The sequence below is a fragment of the Phoca vitulina genome, unplaced genomic scaffold (genome assembly GCF_004348235.1).
Source record: "Phoca vitulina isolate PV1807 unplaced genomic scaffold, GSC_HSeal_1.0 scaffold20, whole genome shotgun sequence".
In the NCBI taxonomy this organism is placed as follows: domain Eukaryota; kingdom Metazoa; phylum Chordata; class Mammalia; order Carnivora; family Phocidae; genus Phoca; species Phoca vitulina.
The window spans coordinates 2,315,270-2,325,840 of record NW_022589723.1 but is presented as its reverse complement, the minus strand read 5'-3'; the positions used below and the strand labels follow the sequence as shown (position 1 = coordinate 2,325,840).

The window sequence follows — 10,571 nt, the reverse complement described above, 5'->3', positions numbered from 1 at the left end:
CACCACCCGTGGTAAAACCAGGTTTAAAGGAGATTTGAATCTTGTGTTCATGGGGGCGCGCAGGAGCTCAAGAAGGTGTCCCTGGCTTCAATTCCTAACCCAGAGCGAGTATGGACTTTCCCTCTGTCCCGCAAGCGCACCTCAGAGGTCAGGGAACACACAACAGGAATCTTCAAAAAGGAGGACGTTAAGTAGGGTCGGATTTTCCCTGCACCCAGCTTCTCCAGCTCCAAGTACTCTCTATCTCGTCCTCCGCTCGCAAACTTCCGGGGTGGAAGTGACGTCTGTGCTACGCGCCGCCGGAAGCGGGCTTGCAGAGTAGGACCAAGGAGTAGCGGGTGTCAGTGGGCCCGGGTCCGGGCCCCGCTTTAGAGTAAGGAGCTTCGCAGCTTCGGTAGGCGGCCGTGGCCATGACGGCACAGGGGAGCCTGGTGGCCAACCGAGGCCGGCGCTTCAAGTGGGCCATTGAGCTGAGCGGGCCTGGAGGAGGCAGCAGGTGAGGAGCCCGGGCGAAGCTCGGTAACAAGAGCCTTCACCCCAGAATTGCCGCGGAGGAATAGGACCTGATCACTCAGGTACAACTCTCTGGAAATGATGGGTGGCACAAAGACGGCTCCCGGGGAGCCAGCGGCTTCTCTACGGTGGACGTGTCTAATGTTCAAAAGATGCTTATTTCATTCCTCACAATAGACAAAAGTCTGACGAACCCACGAGAGGGCTTGGTCTAATCTGGGCAGGTGTATCTGAGGATCTTTATTCCAATGATTAGAGCAGGAATGTGGGATATGAAGTGTGGGAGGCTGCAGCCTTAGTTTCTTGGTTTGGTTCTTCAGGAGCCGAAGTGACCGGGGCGGTGGCCAGGGAGACTCGCTGTACCCTGTCGGTTACTTGGACAAGCAAGTGCCTGATACCAGCGTGCAAGAGACAGACCGGATCCTGGTGGAGAAGGTACAGAGCTGTAGATGTCACAGTAGTTCCTAGGCCGGTCCTGACCTACATATCCACCGTCCTCTCCCAAGCAGCATATGAATATCCTACTGTAGGAGTCTTATCCCTAATATTGGTAAACTGCTTGAGATTAATTTACAGTAGTAGAAGTGCTTAATAGTTGGAAAAATAAAAGATGTTTGAACATGTAAGGAGGTAGGTTGGAAATTATCTATCGGTGCCGGTGCCTAATGGTTGAAATCATTCTTTTACCCTAGTTCCCTTACAACCACACAACCAATGTGTCAGGATATTCTTTCGGTTTTATCTTCAAAACAGATTTAAATTTTTGCTACTTATCACTACTTCTTATCTTACCTCTCATTCTAGTCTGAGCGATTTCATCTCCTGCCACTTTCCCCTTTGTTCTTCATTCCACTCTAGTCAGAATGGCCTCCTTGCTGCTCCTTGAAAATAGCAGGCAGGCTTCCATCTCGGACTTTTTGTACATGTTCTTTCCCTCTTCCTGGAATACTCTTCCCCCAGATAACCTGTGTGACTTGCTCTGTCTTTTCCCTTAGGTCTCTCAGATATTACCTTAGAGAAACCTACTCAGGGCACTCCCTATCCTGTTTTCTTACTTCCTTTATTTCTCCATATCATTCATATACATGATATGGTTTTTACCTGTCTTTTTACTCTCGTAAGGTCCAGGAAAGCAGATTTTGTGTCCCAAGTGCCTAGAACAGTAGCTGGCATTTTCTTTCCTCTTAGCCTTAATATTGTTCAATACTAAATGATCTTTATTTCATGAAATGCAGTGATTTTTACATGAAAATGACAGCTGGTATCAGTGCTTTTCTTGAGAAGTATATCATTTTTCATCTTGGTACATCAAATTGTAATATGAACAATACCATGAAAGTATTATTAAAATGGCCTGATTTTGAAGGTAGATGATTATACTTACTTTAGAACAGTTCTGTTGTATGGATGGTTTGATCTTTAAAGTCCCAGATAAATGATCTTTTATGTAAGTGACACCAGGGAATTGCTTACAAATATGTCCATTTATTCTTTTAACATGAGTAAGCTCAAATGGATACTGATATATTCTTCTAATATTGCTAGATTTACTTTGTTAATATTTTGTTTAGTAGGATTTTTGCATTTAGGTTCAGGAGTGATATTGATCTATAAACTTTACTCATAATGTCCTTGTCAGGTTTTGGTATTTATGGGGCCCCATGTAATGAATGTTCATTTTTTATTTTCTGAAAGAATTTGTATAAGATTGGCTTTATTTTTTCCTTAAATGTTTAGAATTTGCCAAGAGAAACCATCTGGGCTTAATTACAGATTCAGTTTCTTAAACAGTTTTATGACTAAATTTTCAATTTATTATGCTATTAGGTATTTCTTCTAGGAATTTATCCATTTCCCCAAATTTGTAATATGATCACTTTTTGTTTTTTTAAGATTTTATTTATTTGACAGAGAGAGAGACAGTGAGAGCAGGAACACAAGCAGGGGGAGTGGGAGAGGGAGAAGCAGGCTTCCCGCTGAGCAGGGAGCCCGATGCGGGGCTGCAGCCCAGGACGCTGGGATCATGACCTGAGCCGAAGGCAGACACTTAACGACTGAGCCACCCAGGCGCCCCTGTAATATGATCACCTTAAGATTTTATTTATTTGAAAGAGAGAGAGAGAGAGATGATGAGCAGGGGGAGGAGCAGAGGGAGAAGATGGCTCCCCGCTGAGCAGGGAACCTGAGGCGGGACTCTATCCCCGGACCCTGGGATCATGACCTGAGCCAAAGGCAGATGCTTAACCAGCTGAGCCACCCAGGCGCCCATATGATCATTTTAATACACTGCCAGAACTATAGAGTTGTCCCTCTTTTATTCCCAATGTTGAATATTTCTCTTTTTCCTTCATCAGGCTCACCAGTATTGATGTTATTAACCTTTAAAAGAAAACACCTTTAGGGCGCCTGGGTGACTCAGTTGGTTAAGCGACTGCCTTCGGCTCAGGTCATGATCCTGGAGTCCCAGGATCGAGTCCCACATCGGGCTCCCTGCTCGGCAGGGAGTCTGCTTCTCCCTCAGACCCTCCCCCCTCTCATGTGCTCTCTCTCTTTCTCTCTCTCTCTCAAATAAATAAAATCTTTAAAAAAAAAAAAAACCTTTAGCCTTGTTGATTTAAAGAAAAATTCATTAATTTCTTTTCTCATTTTTCCTTTTCATTTCCTTGGGTTTAATCTATTTCTTTTTCTAACTTATTAAAATAGATGCTGAGAATGACATGGATGGAGCTAGAGGGTATAATGCTAAGTGAAATACATCAGAGAAAGACAAATACCATATGATTTCACTCATATATGAAATTTAAGAAACAAATGAGCAAAGGGGGAAAAAAGAGGGGAGGGCAAACCAAGAAACAGACTCTTAACCATAGAGAACAAACTGATGGTTACCAGACAGGAGGTGGGTGGGGGGATGGGTGAAAGAGGTGATAAGGATTAAGGATTCATCACAAGCACTTGTGATGAGCTTGTATGGAAGTGTTGAGTCATTATATTGTACCACCTGAAACTAATATTACACTGTATGTTAACTGGAATTAAAACTTAAAAAAATTGTAAAAAAAAATAGATGCTTACTTTTTTTTTTTATAAGATTTTATTTATTTATTTGACAGAGAGAGAGATCACAAGTAGGCAGACAGGCAGGCAGAGGCAGAGGGAGAAGCAGGCTCCCTGCTGAGCAGGGAGCCTGATGCGGGGCTCTATCCCAGGACACTGGGATCAGGACCTGAGCTGAAGGCAGATGCCTAACCGACTGAGCCACCGAGGCGCCCCAAATGCTTACTTTATTTTTAGTCTAAATATGTATTATAAATTTTTCAGTGCTCTGTGTCCCACAAGGATAATATGTGGCATTTTTGTTATTGTTATCAGTTAACAATATTTCTGTTTTCCATTGTAATTTCTTCTTTTATTTATGGATTATTTAGAATGCATTTAATTCCAATATGTAGGGAATTTTTAGTTTTCTTTTTGTTACTGATTTCTAGCTTAATTGCATCATAAGCAAAGGACATGCTTTGTATGATTTGGGTTCTTTGAGAGTTGACACTTTCTTCAAGGCTCAGCAAGTGGTCAGCTTTTGTAAGTGTCCCATGTGTGTTTGAAAAGAATGTGAATTCTCCAAATGTTGGGTGCAGTGTTCTATATATGTCAGTTAATAATGTCATTTAGATCTTAATATCTTGATTTGTCAGCTTGTTCTTTTAGTTATTGAGGTGTGCTAATCTCCCACCCTATGGATTTACCTATTTCAATTGTAGATGGGGCAATGAGAGATGCAGAAGTACAAGAACAAAAGTAGGGAAGTCTTTTTTTCTTTAGCCAAATCATGGGGAAAAATGGTATCTGGAAAACCAGTAGGAAAAAACATAACGAATGGTGAGGATGCCTTATTTTTAGAAGAGCAAGCTTCCTGTGGCAACATGGAGAAGGGCAGACAGAAGTGGTGGAACTGAGGAGTCAGCTCAGTCAGCAGCACAGAATTGGGAATTGTGTTCATTTGACTTTAACATCAGTGATCCGATAAATGTGGGACTGAGGATAGAGATCATAGGTTAAAATTGTGTTTGTTTTAGCGCTGCTGGGACATTGCCTTGGGTCCCCTCAAGCAGATTCCCATGAACCTCTTCATCATGTACATGGCAGGCAATACGATCTCCATCTTCCCTACTATGATGGTGTGTATGATGGCTTGGCGGCCCATTCAGGCACTTATGGCCATTTCAGCCAGTAAGTATTCTTGATACAACAACCCTTCCTTAAGTTTTAAGAATTAAAGACAAATTTTAGTGAAACCCATGAAAATCTTTAGTACTGCTCTTGGCTCGTGGCCAGGGGGAGAGTGTGCAGGGTGGTGATGGTAGAGGTGGTGGCGTGGAGGAGGGAAATGGAGCTTATCATGGCTTTTTGTTCACTTTTAATGGTCCTATTTGCTATTTTACTTTGGGTCTCTCTATATTATTTTAAAATATGGCCTGATTCATATTAAAAAAAAAAGTTGTTTTGGGTTTGACACTTTTTGTTACCCCAACAGCTTTCAAGATGCTAGAAAGTTCAAGCCAGAAGTTTCTTCAGGGTTTGGTGTATCTCATTGGAAACCTCATGGGTTTGGCATTGGCTGTTTATAAGTGCCAGTCAATGGGACTGTTGCCTACACATGCATCAGACTGGTTAGCCTTCATTGAGCCCCCTGAGGTAAGGCAAAGGAAAAGTTAAATTTTGGGCAGTTGTAATGTAAATAGCAGACCCATTTGATGGTGGGGGATTTGAGTTGGTGCTAGAGCTTATTTGTTAAGAAATAAGATGCCTTGGGAGTTTGGAAGTTGTTACTTTTTTAAGGATAAAGCTAAATAGAGCCTGTGATTGATTAAAGTACTTGATTCTATAAGTTAGTTCAACACCAATTCACCAATCACCTATTTACCTTGTTTCAGAGGATGGAGTTTAGTGGTGGAGGATTGCTTCTGTGAAGAGGAGAAAGCAGCACCTGGTGCCTGTGTATCGGGATCTCATTTACAACCTTCTTTTTGTGCCCAGTGGCTCCTTCTCAGCATACTAATTCTTAAAGTTATCACTCATGCTGAACAGAACCAAAGCTCTCTTTACTCCATGGTGAGGAGACGAATCCCAGAAAGACAATGTACGTATCACTCCAAACACACAAAGAAACTATACCACAACCCTTGATTGAAAATAATGTAGAAAACTTTATTTATGTTTCCAGTACAGAGCAAAACAACAAATAAAACTGTAACTCTATGTAAACAAAAGAATGGTTGCTGCTAAATCAAGAACCACAGCAGCATCTCCTTTCAATAAATTAAATGGTTGAGAACAATGCTTAAAAAAAAAGTTGCACAAGTTTCCCTTAACTCTATTTTCCTTAATGTTTCACTTCTATTTAACACAAGCTGGAACATAAAAATTCTGTTGGAGACACTGTGGAAGATGTGAGAAACTAATGCTGGATTCAGATTATACATGATGAAAAGAAAAATAAACCAGACAAAGAGAGTACATAAATATGCTTACAGTGTAATTGCTACTTTAACATCCACAATAACGGATTTTTAACACATTTAGGGGGAGTGAGGATTGGCGGGCTAGTTGGGGCCACAGGAATCTGAGGCAAAGGAAGATACACGGTAATGATCTTTCCCCTGCCAAGAGGAACCGGGCCCCTGTTGAGCAGATGCTGCAATTCAAACCTCAGCTTTTAAGATAGCTTTACAAGGCAGAAGGCCAGCAGCTGGAGAAGGTATATTGTCATAGCCTGCCCTGGTAAATCTTAGCTAAGACTTAAAAGCTGGATCTTATTCAGAAGGCAGGAAGAGGTCTTTCCTTTCTCTTCCTTCTTGAAACACAAAAGCCCTTCCCCTAAGGTGCATTTTCTCTTACCAAGTTTTCAGTATTGCTTTATTTGCAGTGATTAGAAGAGACAAGACACTTCACAGACGAACAACATAAGCAACACATGGACGTGAAATGCTCTAGACAGAGATGAGTTTAAATCTGGCCTAATAACCATTTTCCCATGTAATGGTGATTTTATGTTTTAGGGGCTGAAGTAGTGGCTGTATTAATAGCCACTCACTCCCTTATCCCTTTAAAAGATTCTTATAGAGCTCCAACCACAAAAAGCTCTTCTAAAACCTTGTTTTCTGCCCATATTTTTTCTATATGGAAAAAAAAAATATATGTATCAACCACTTTGGCCAGAGGATGTGTGTAAATGTAGAGGAATTCCTGGGCAGGCTGACCTTTAAAGCATGGGGGCTTCAATATCTTGGTCCTAGAGAACCTGTTCCACTACTGTGGACTGAACTAAACAACAGAGTATTACAATGGAAATTGTAACAATGCTTCTACCCTCTGCAGGAAGGAGCAGGAAAAAAGACTTAAAGATCGGGTTTGTTTTGCTACCCTGACTGGGTCTTGAGGTTGAAAAAAGAGCAAAGGGAACAAAATACTCAATTTCTTAAGCCATACTGAAGAAAAGGTTTTCTCTGTCCATAAGAGTCAAATGAATAATCTGCTGGGACCTAGGTTTGCTTGCTCCATATCCTATTGGGTGATCAAAGAAGAGTGGCACTATTTATCATTAAAAAAGTGAAGAGCAGTCATGAATACAGGCAAAACAGTTTTTCTAAATACTTATCCTATAAAAGAAAGGACCATTTCACATATTTGCAATTACCACTCAAGGTAGTTTCCCTATGCTTGAAAGCTAGGTGTTTTATGACCAGTAAATTAAAATGACCAGTAAATGTTTTATGACCAGCAAATAAAAAGCTAAGCTTGTACAAGTACTTCCTTGACACATTGAGAGCTTTCTGAAAACAACTGGAATAGCAGAGGACTGTTGGCTTGGATAATCTTGGTTCAGAGCCAAGTTCCTGCAGTCACAATGAAGAATAAAATTGATAAAAACGCTCATACTCCGGACATTTAGATGAGTTGAGTGCCTCAAGTCTTGGCTATGGCTTTGGAAATGAGTGCACAGGTTTCTTAGTGAAAAATAAGTTTCTTGAATCAGGTCAATGCCAATCGTATGCCACTTTAGTGAAGCAGGTAGGGAGAGTAGCAGCAACTCAATCTTTGGCACTATGGAAGGAGTATGGCTCTAGAACTTCGAATTCCATTGCTGGATTCCCCCTTTAAAAGATAGTTCAAAGCTTTTAGGGAAGGATTTTAGCCAGTCTTCCTAGTTTATTCCTATGATTTTGGACCTGTGCCTACTAACCCAGAGGGCATAAAAGAAAGGAGAGGCGAAACTACTGGTCAATGTGCATCATCATCTAGATTTCTTGGACAACAGCTTGCTTGTTTTGACCATGTCGCACATGGTAACCACAGACTGTTTCAGTAGATCTTAATGTGGAGTTACCCTAATTTGGCCATTTGAAAAGAACCTGAAAGAAATTCTTTTTACTCCACCTTTAAAAAAACAATTTCCAGGATAACAATGCGTTTATTACAATCTTAACCACAGACTGGGTTTTGAGAACCAGCTGACATATAAACCAACACAGTATGTGTACTGGAACCTGGTATTTTGGGGGAATCTTGTGTTGGAGGAAGAAGTAGAGGCTGTAGCCATGTTTCAGTTTTTGTATAGTACCCTAATATAAAACAGAGTCCCGGAGAGCAATGGAAACATTAAAGAAAATTAGCTAAAAAAGATTTTCATCTTGGTTTGCCACAGGTTATCTCCACAAGGATGTTAGGTCCCCACATACTCGGCCATGAATTCTTTAGTATGATGAAGCTGTGTCTCTGGCTGTTACCCCCATGGTGTCATCATTGGACCATGACTTCTGAGACTCCCCTTTAATGCTGGACATGTACTTGCTTTTTGTCTTCTTGAATTTCTAGCATCCCTTTTGCCAACTCATTTTAATGGTTTAGCCTGTTAATTCTAATTTGCCTTCAACTAGTACAGACATGGCTTTTAGGACTTGACCAGTGTCCTGATGTTCTGTAAGGACAGCAGATCATATGATAGCAAAGAGCAGAACTACGTGTACTTTTTTGCACAAGTACTCGAGGCTCAGCTTGTCAAGAGTTCAGTGTGATGTGTACAGAACCCAGGCCTCTACTTGATGGGAGTAGTAGTAAAGAGCTGGCACTTCCATGGAGAATGGAAGCCTTTTAGGAAAGGTGAGGCCAAGCAGAGTCTTCAGGAGTAGATTATGAATAAATGGTGATCACTTCACTGCCACCACCCCGGACAAGGAGGACTCGCTCTAGTCCCTCGGTGAGCACTTCTAGGAACTCCATGTCTTCCGAATTTGTCAAGGAGACAAACGGGGAGAAGAACACACTTTATAACCTGACATGATAATCGGGGTTTATCTGACTGCAAAGCTGCAAAATTAACATACTTATTTTCATTATTATATATACTCAGAGTTGGAGATGTCTGAACTCTGGATTTAATTTAACCCTGTGAAATAATCCAGGGATCTAATTCCTTTGCATATATAATACAAGACCTTCATTTGTTAGACTTTTTTCTAAATGTAACTTTACAAATGGGGGAAACTCACAAGTAATGTGTTTGTACCACAGCGAAGTAAGCCAAAAAAGAAGAAAAGGCCACAACAGGGCAGCTTATAAGACTGCTCGAGAGAACCCAAGTAATTTCTAAGTGAAGCTGCTCAAATCAGATTTTTCTGCCAGTTTTTTTTTTTTTTCTTAATCTCTTCTCCTTAATGGTACTGATGGGAATGGGCCAGTCTATACCATTGCATTCTTGAAGGGGTCCCATTAAAAAAATCCTGCAATCAGGGTATGAGGAAAAACCCTTATCTCTTTTTTCCCCTCAGAGGAGATTTCACTTAAACTGCTTCTCCCCTAACTACATCCACAAGAAAGACGCTTTGCAAAGTAGGTGGAACCTGAGAAAAGGAGAAAGGATGTGGGTATTGCGTCTCTAGGACTGTTTCAGAAAGGATTCTATACTGTGAATATTAGAAGTCATGTTGCAAATTTACCACCTAAAAAGTCTCTTTAGGGTTCAGAGAGAACATATATACCCAGCTCCCCCAAAGGAGATCAATCTCACTGCTGTGTAAGAATCCTTGCCTAAGACTTTTAACAGCCTTTGCTCCTTGAGAAGGAAATATGGGCACAGACAATGACTTTTAAGGTTACCTAGTGGTCTTATCTAAGAAACAGGCTAAGACTTTCCCTACTGGTAGCTCCACTCTTGGAAAGGATACAGTTTTCATCACCCTCAGGGTTTCGGGGTGGCCCTGGCATATTCAACAAAACCAGCTTTGCTTCGTGGGACTTGTTAACTATAACCTCATTGAGTTTCACTGCCGTATGCATCCGCCTCACATTGGAATGGTCTCTGGATGGGTGGAAGGGAGAAACAGAGGTGGTTAAGGCAAAGAGAAAGCTAGGCATATAGTCAACTTTAAAAACCTTGAGATACAGAGCTTTTTTGCTTTGACTATGAATAATGTAGTGAACAAATGATTTCCTTATACTAATATCCTGGGTTTTCTCATGCTACATTTGCTTGTTTTATTCCAGGAACACAGTATGGTGAGAAAGAAGGGTGGTTAGCTTATGCACAATGTTAACTGGTAGCTGATACGCACAGGCAAATAACAGAGAGATGGCTGGATTTGGGGTGAAATGAAGAACAGACGTCATCCTGTGTATCCAGGCAAAGTCACATGTATGCCACTGACTAGGATACCATATTACATGATAAGCTTGTGAGTTGGAAAACTTACGGACGCATGTTAAGCAGGTCCTGGAATCCTTCCATCGACTTAGCCTTTTGTCCCCGGGATGCCATGTACTTGTCTTTTGTCCAAGTCATGTGCACCTTCTCCTGATAGGTTTCTGTCTCTTCATCCTCATCAGAGCCAATGCTGGTCAATCGCAGCATTGAGTTCCGGTCTTTCACCAACTGTGCCTGAGAAGGGCCCAACATAGCTATGACCTCTGTACCCAATTCGCTCTCACGCTTCAGCTTCAATTATTTTCAAATAATAATGTGGTTATAGTGAAAGAAATGATAAAGGGAGAAGGAAAGAATG

The 10,571-nt window shown here is 41.3% G+C and overlaps 2 protein-coding genes across 5 annotated transcripts in view; one reads left to right on the top strand and one right to left on the bottom strand.

The window, feature by feature from the left end:
• Window positions 1–284: 284 nt before the first annotated feature.
• Window positions 285–5,865, top strand: EMC4 (ER membrane protein complex subunit 4). Of its 2 annotated transcripts, none has more exons than XM_032416983.1 (5): window positions 285–496; window positions 834–948; window positions 4,590–4,743; window positions 5,048–5,208; window positions 5,448–5,865. In XM_032416983.1, exons 1-5 carry the CDS (start codon window positions 411–413, stop codon window positions 5,481–5,483), a joined length of 552 nt encoding a protein of 183 aa, XP_032272874.1. In that variant the 5' UTR covers window positions 285–410; the 3' UTR covers window positions 5,484–5,865. The 2 variants fall into 2 exon arrangements, with proteins under 2 accessions (XP_032272874.1, XP_032272876.1); XM_032416985.1 differs by having other exon boundaries at window positions 484–575; window positions 5,448–5,581.
• Window positions 5,701–10,571, bottom strand: part of SLC12A6 (solute carrier family 12 member 6) — an 82,859-nt gene continuing 77,988 nt past the window's right edge. For 2 of the 3 annotated variants that reach the window (XM_032416981.1, XM_032416982.1), the window contains 3 exons: window positions 10,263–10,447; window positions 9,738–9,871; window positions 8,704–8,795 (listed from right to left, as the gene is read on the bottom strand). In XM_032416981.1, the coding sequence (XP_032272872.1) occupies window positions 8,704–8,795; window positions 9,738–9,871; window positions 10,263–10,447 (411 nt within the window). Of the gene's footprint in view, window positions 8,796–9,737; window positions 9,872–10,262; window positions 10,448–10,571 lie in introns of all 3 variants that reach the window. The other variant, XM_032416980.1, reaches the window with a different exon arrangement.

Excerpts from the sequence above, each read along its gene's own strand:
- EMC4 (XM_032416983.1), top strand. The coding sequence starts at position 411 with ATGACGGCACAGGGGAGCCTGGTGGCCAACCGAGGCCGGCGCTTCAAG. Across the intron at positions 497-833 it reads GGGCCTGGAGGAGGCAGCAG|GAGCCGAAGTGACCGGGGCG; the intron begins GTGAGGAGCCCG and ends TTGGTTCTTCAG. Across the intron at positions 949-4,589 it reads ACCGGATCCTGGTGGAGAAG|CGCTGCTGGGACATTGCCTT; the intron begins GTACAGAGCTGT and ends TGTTTGTTTTAG.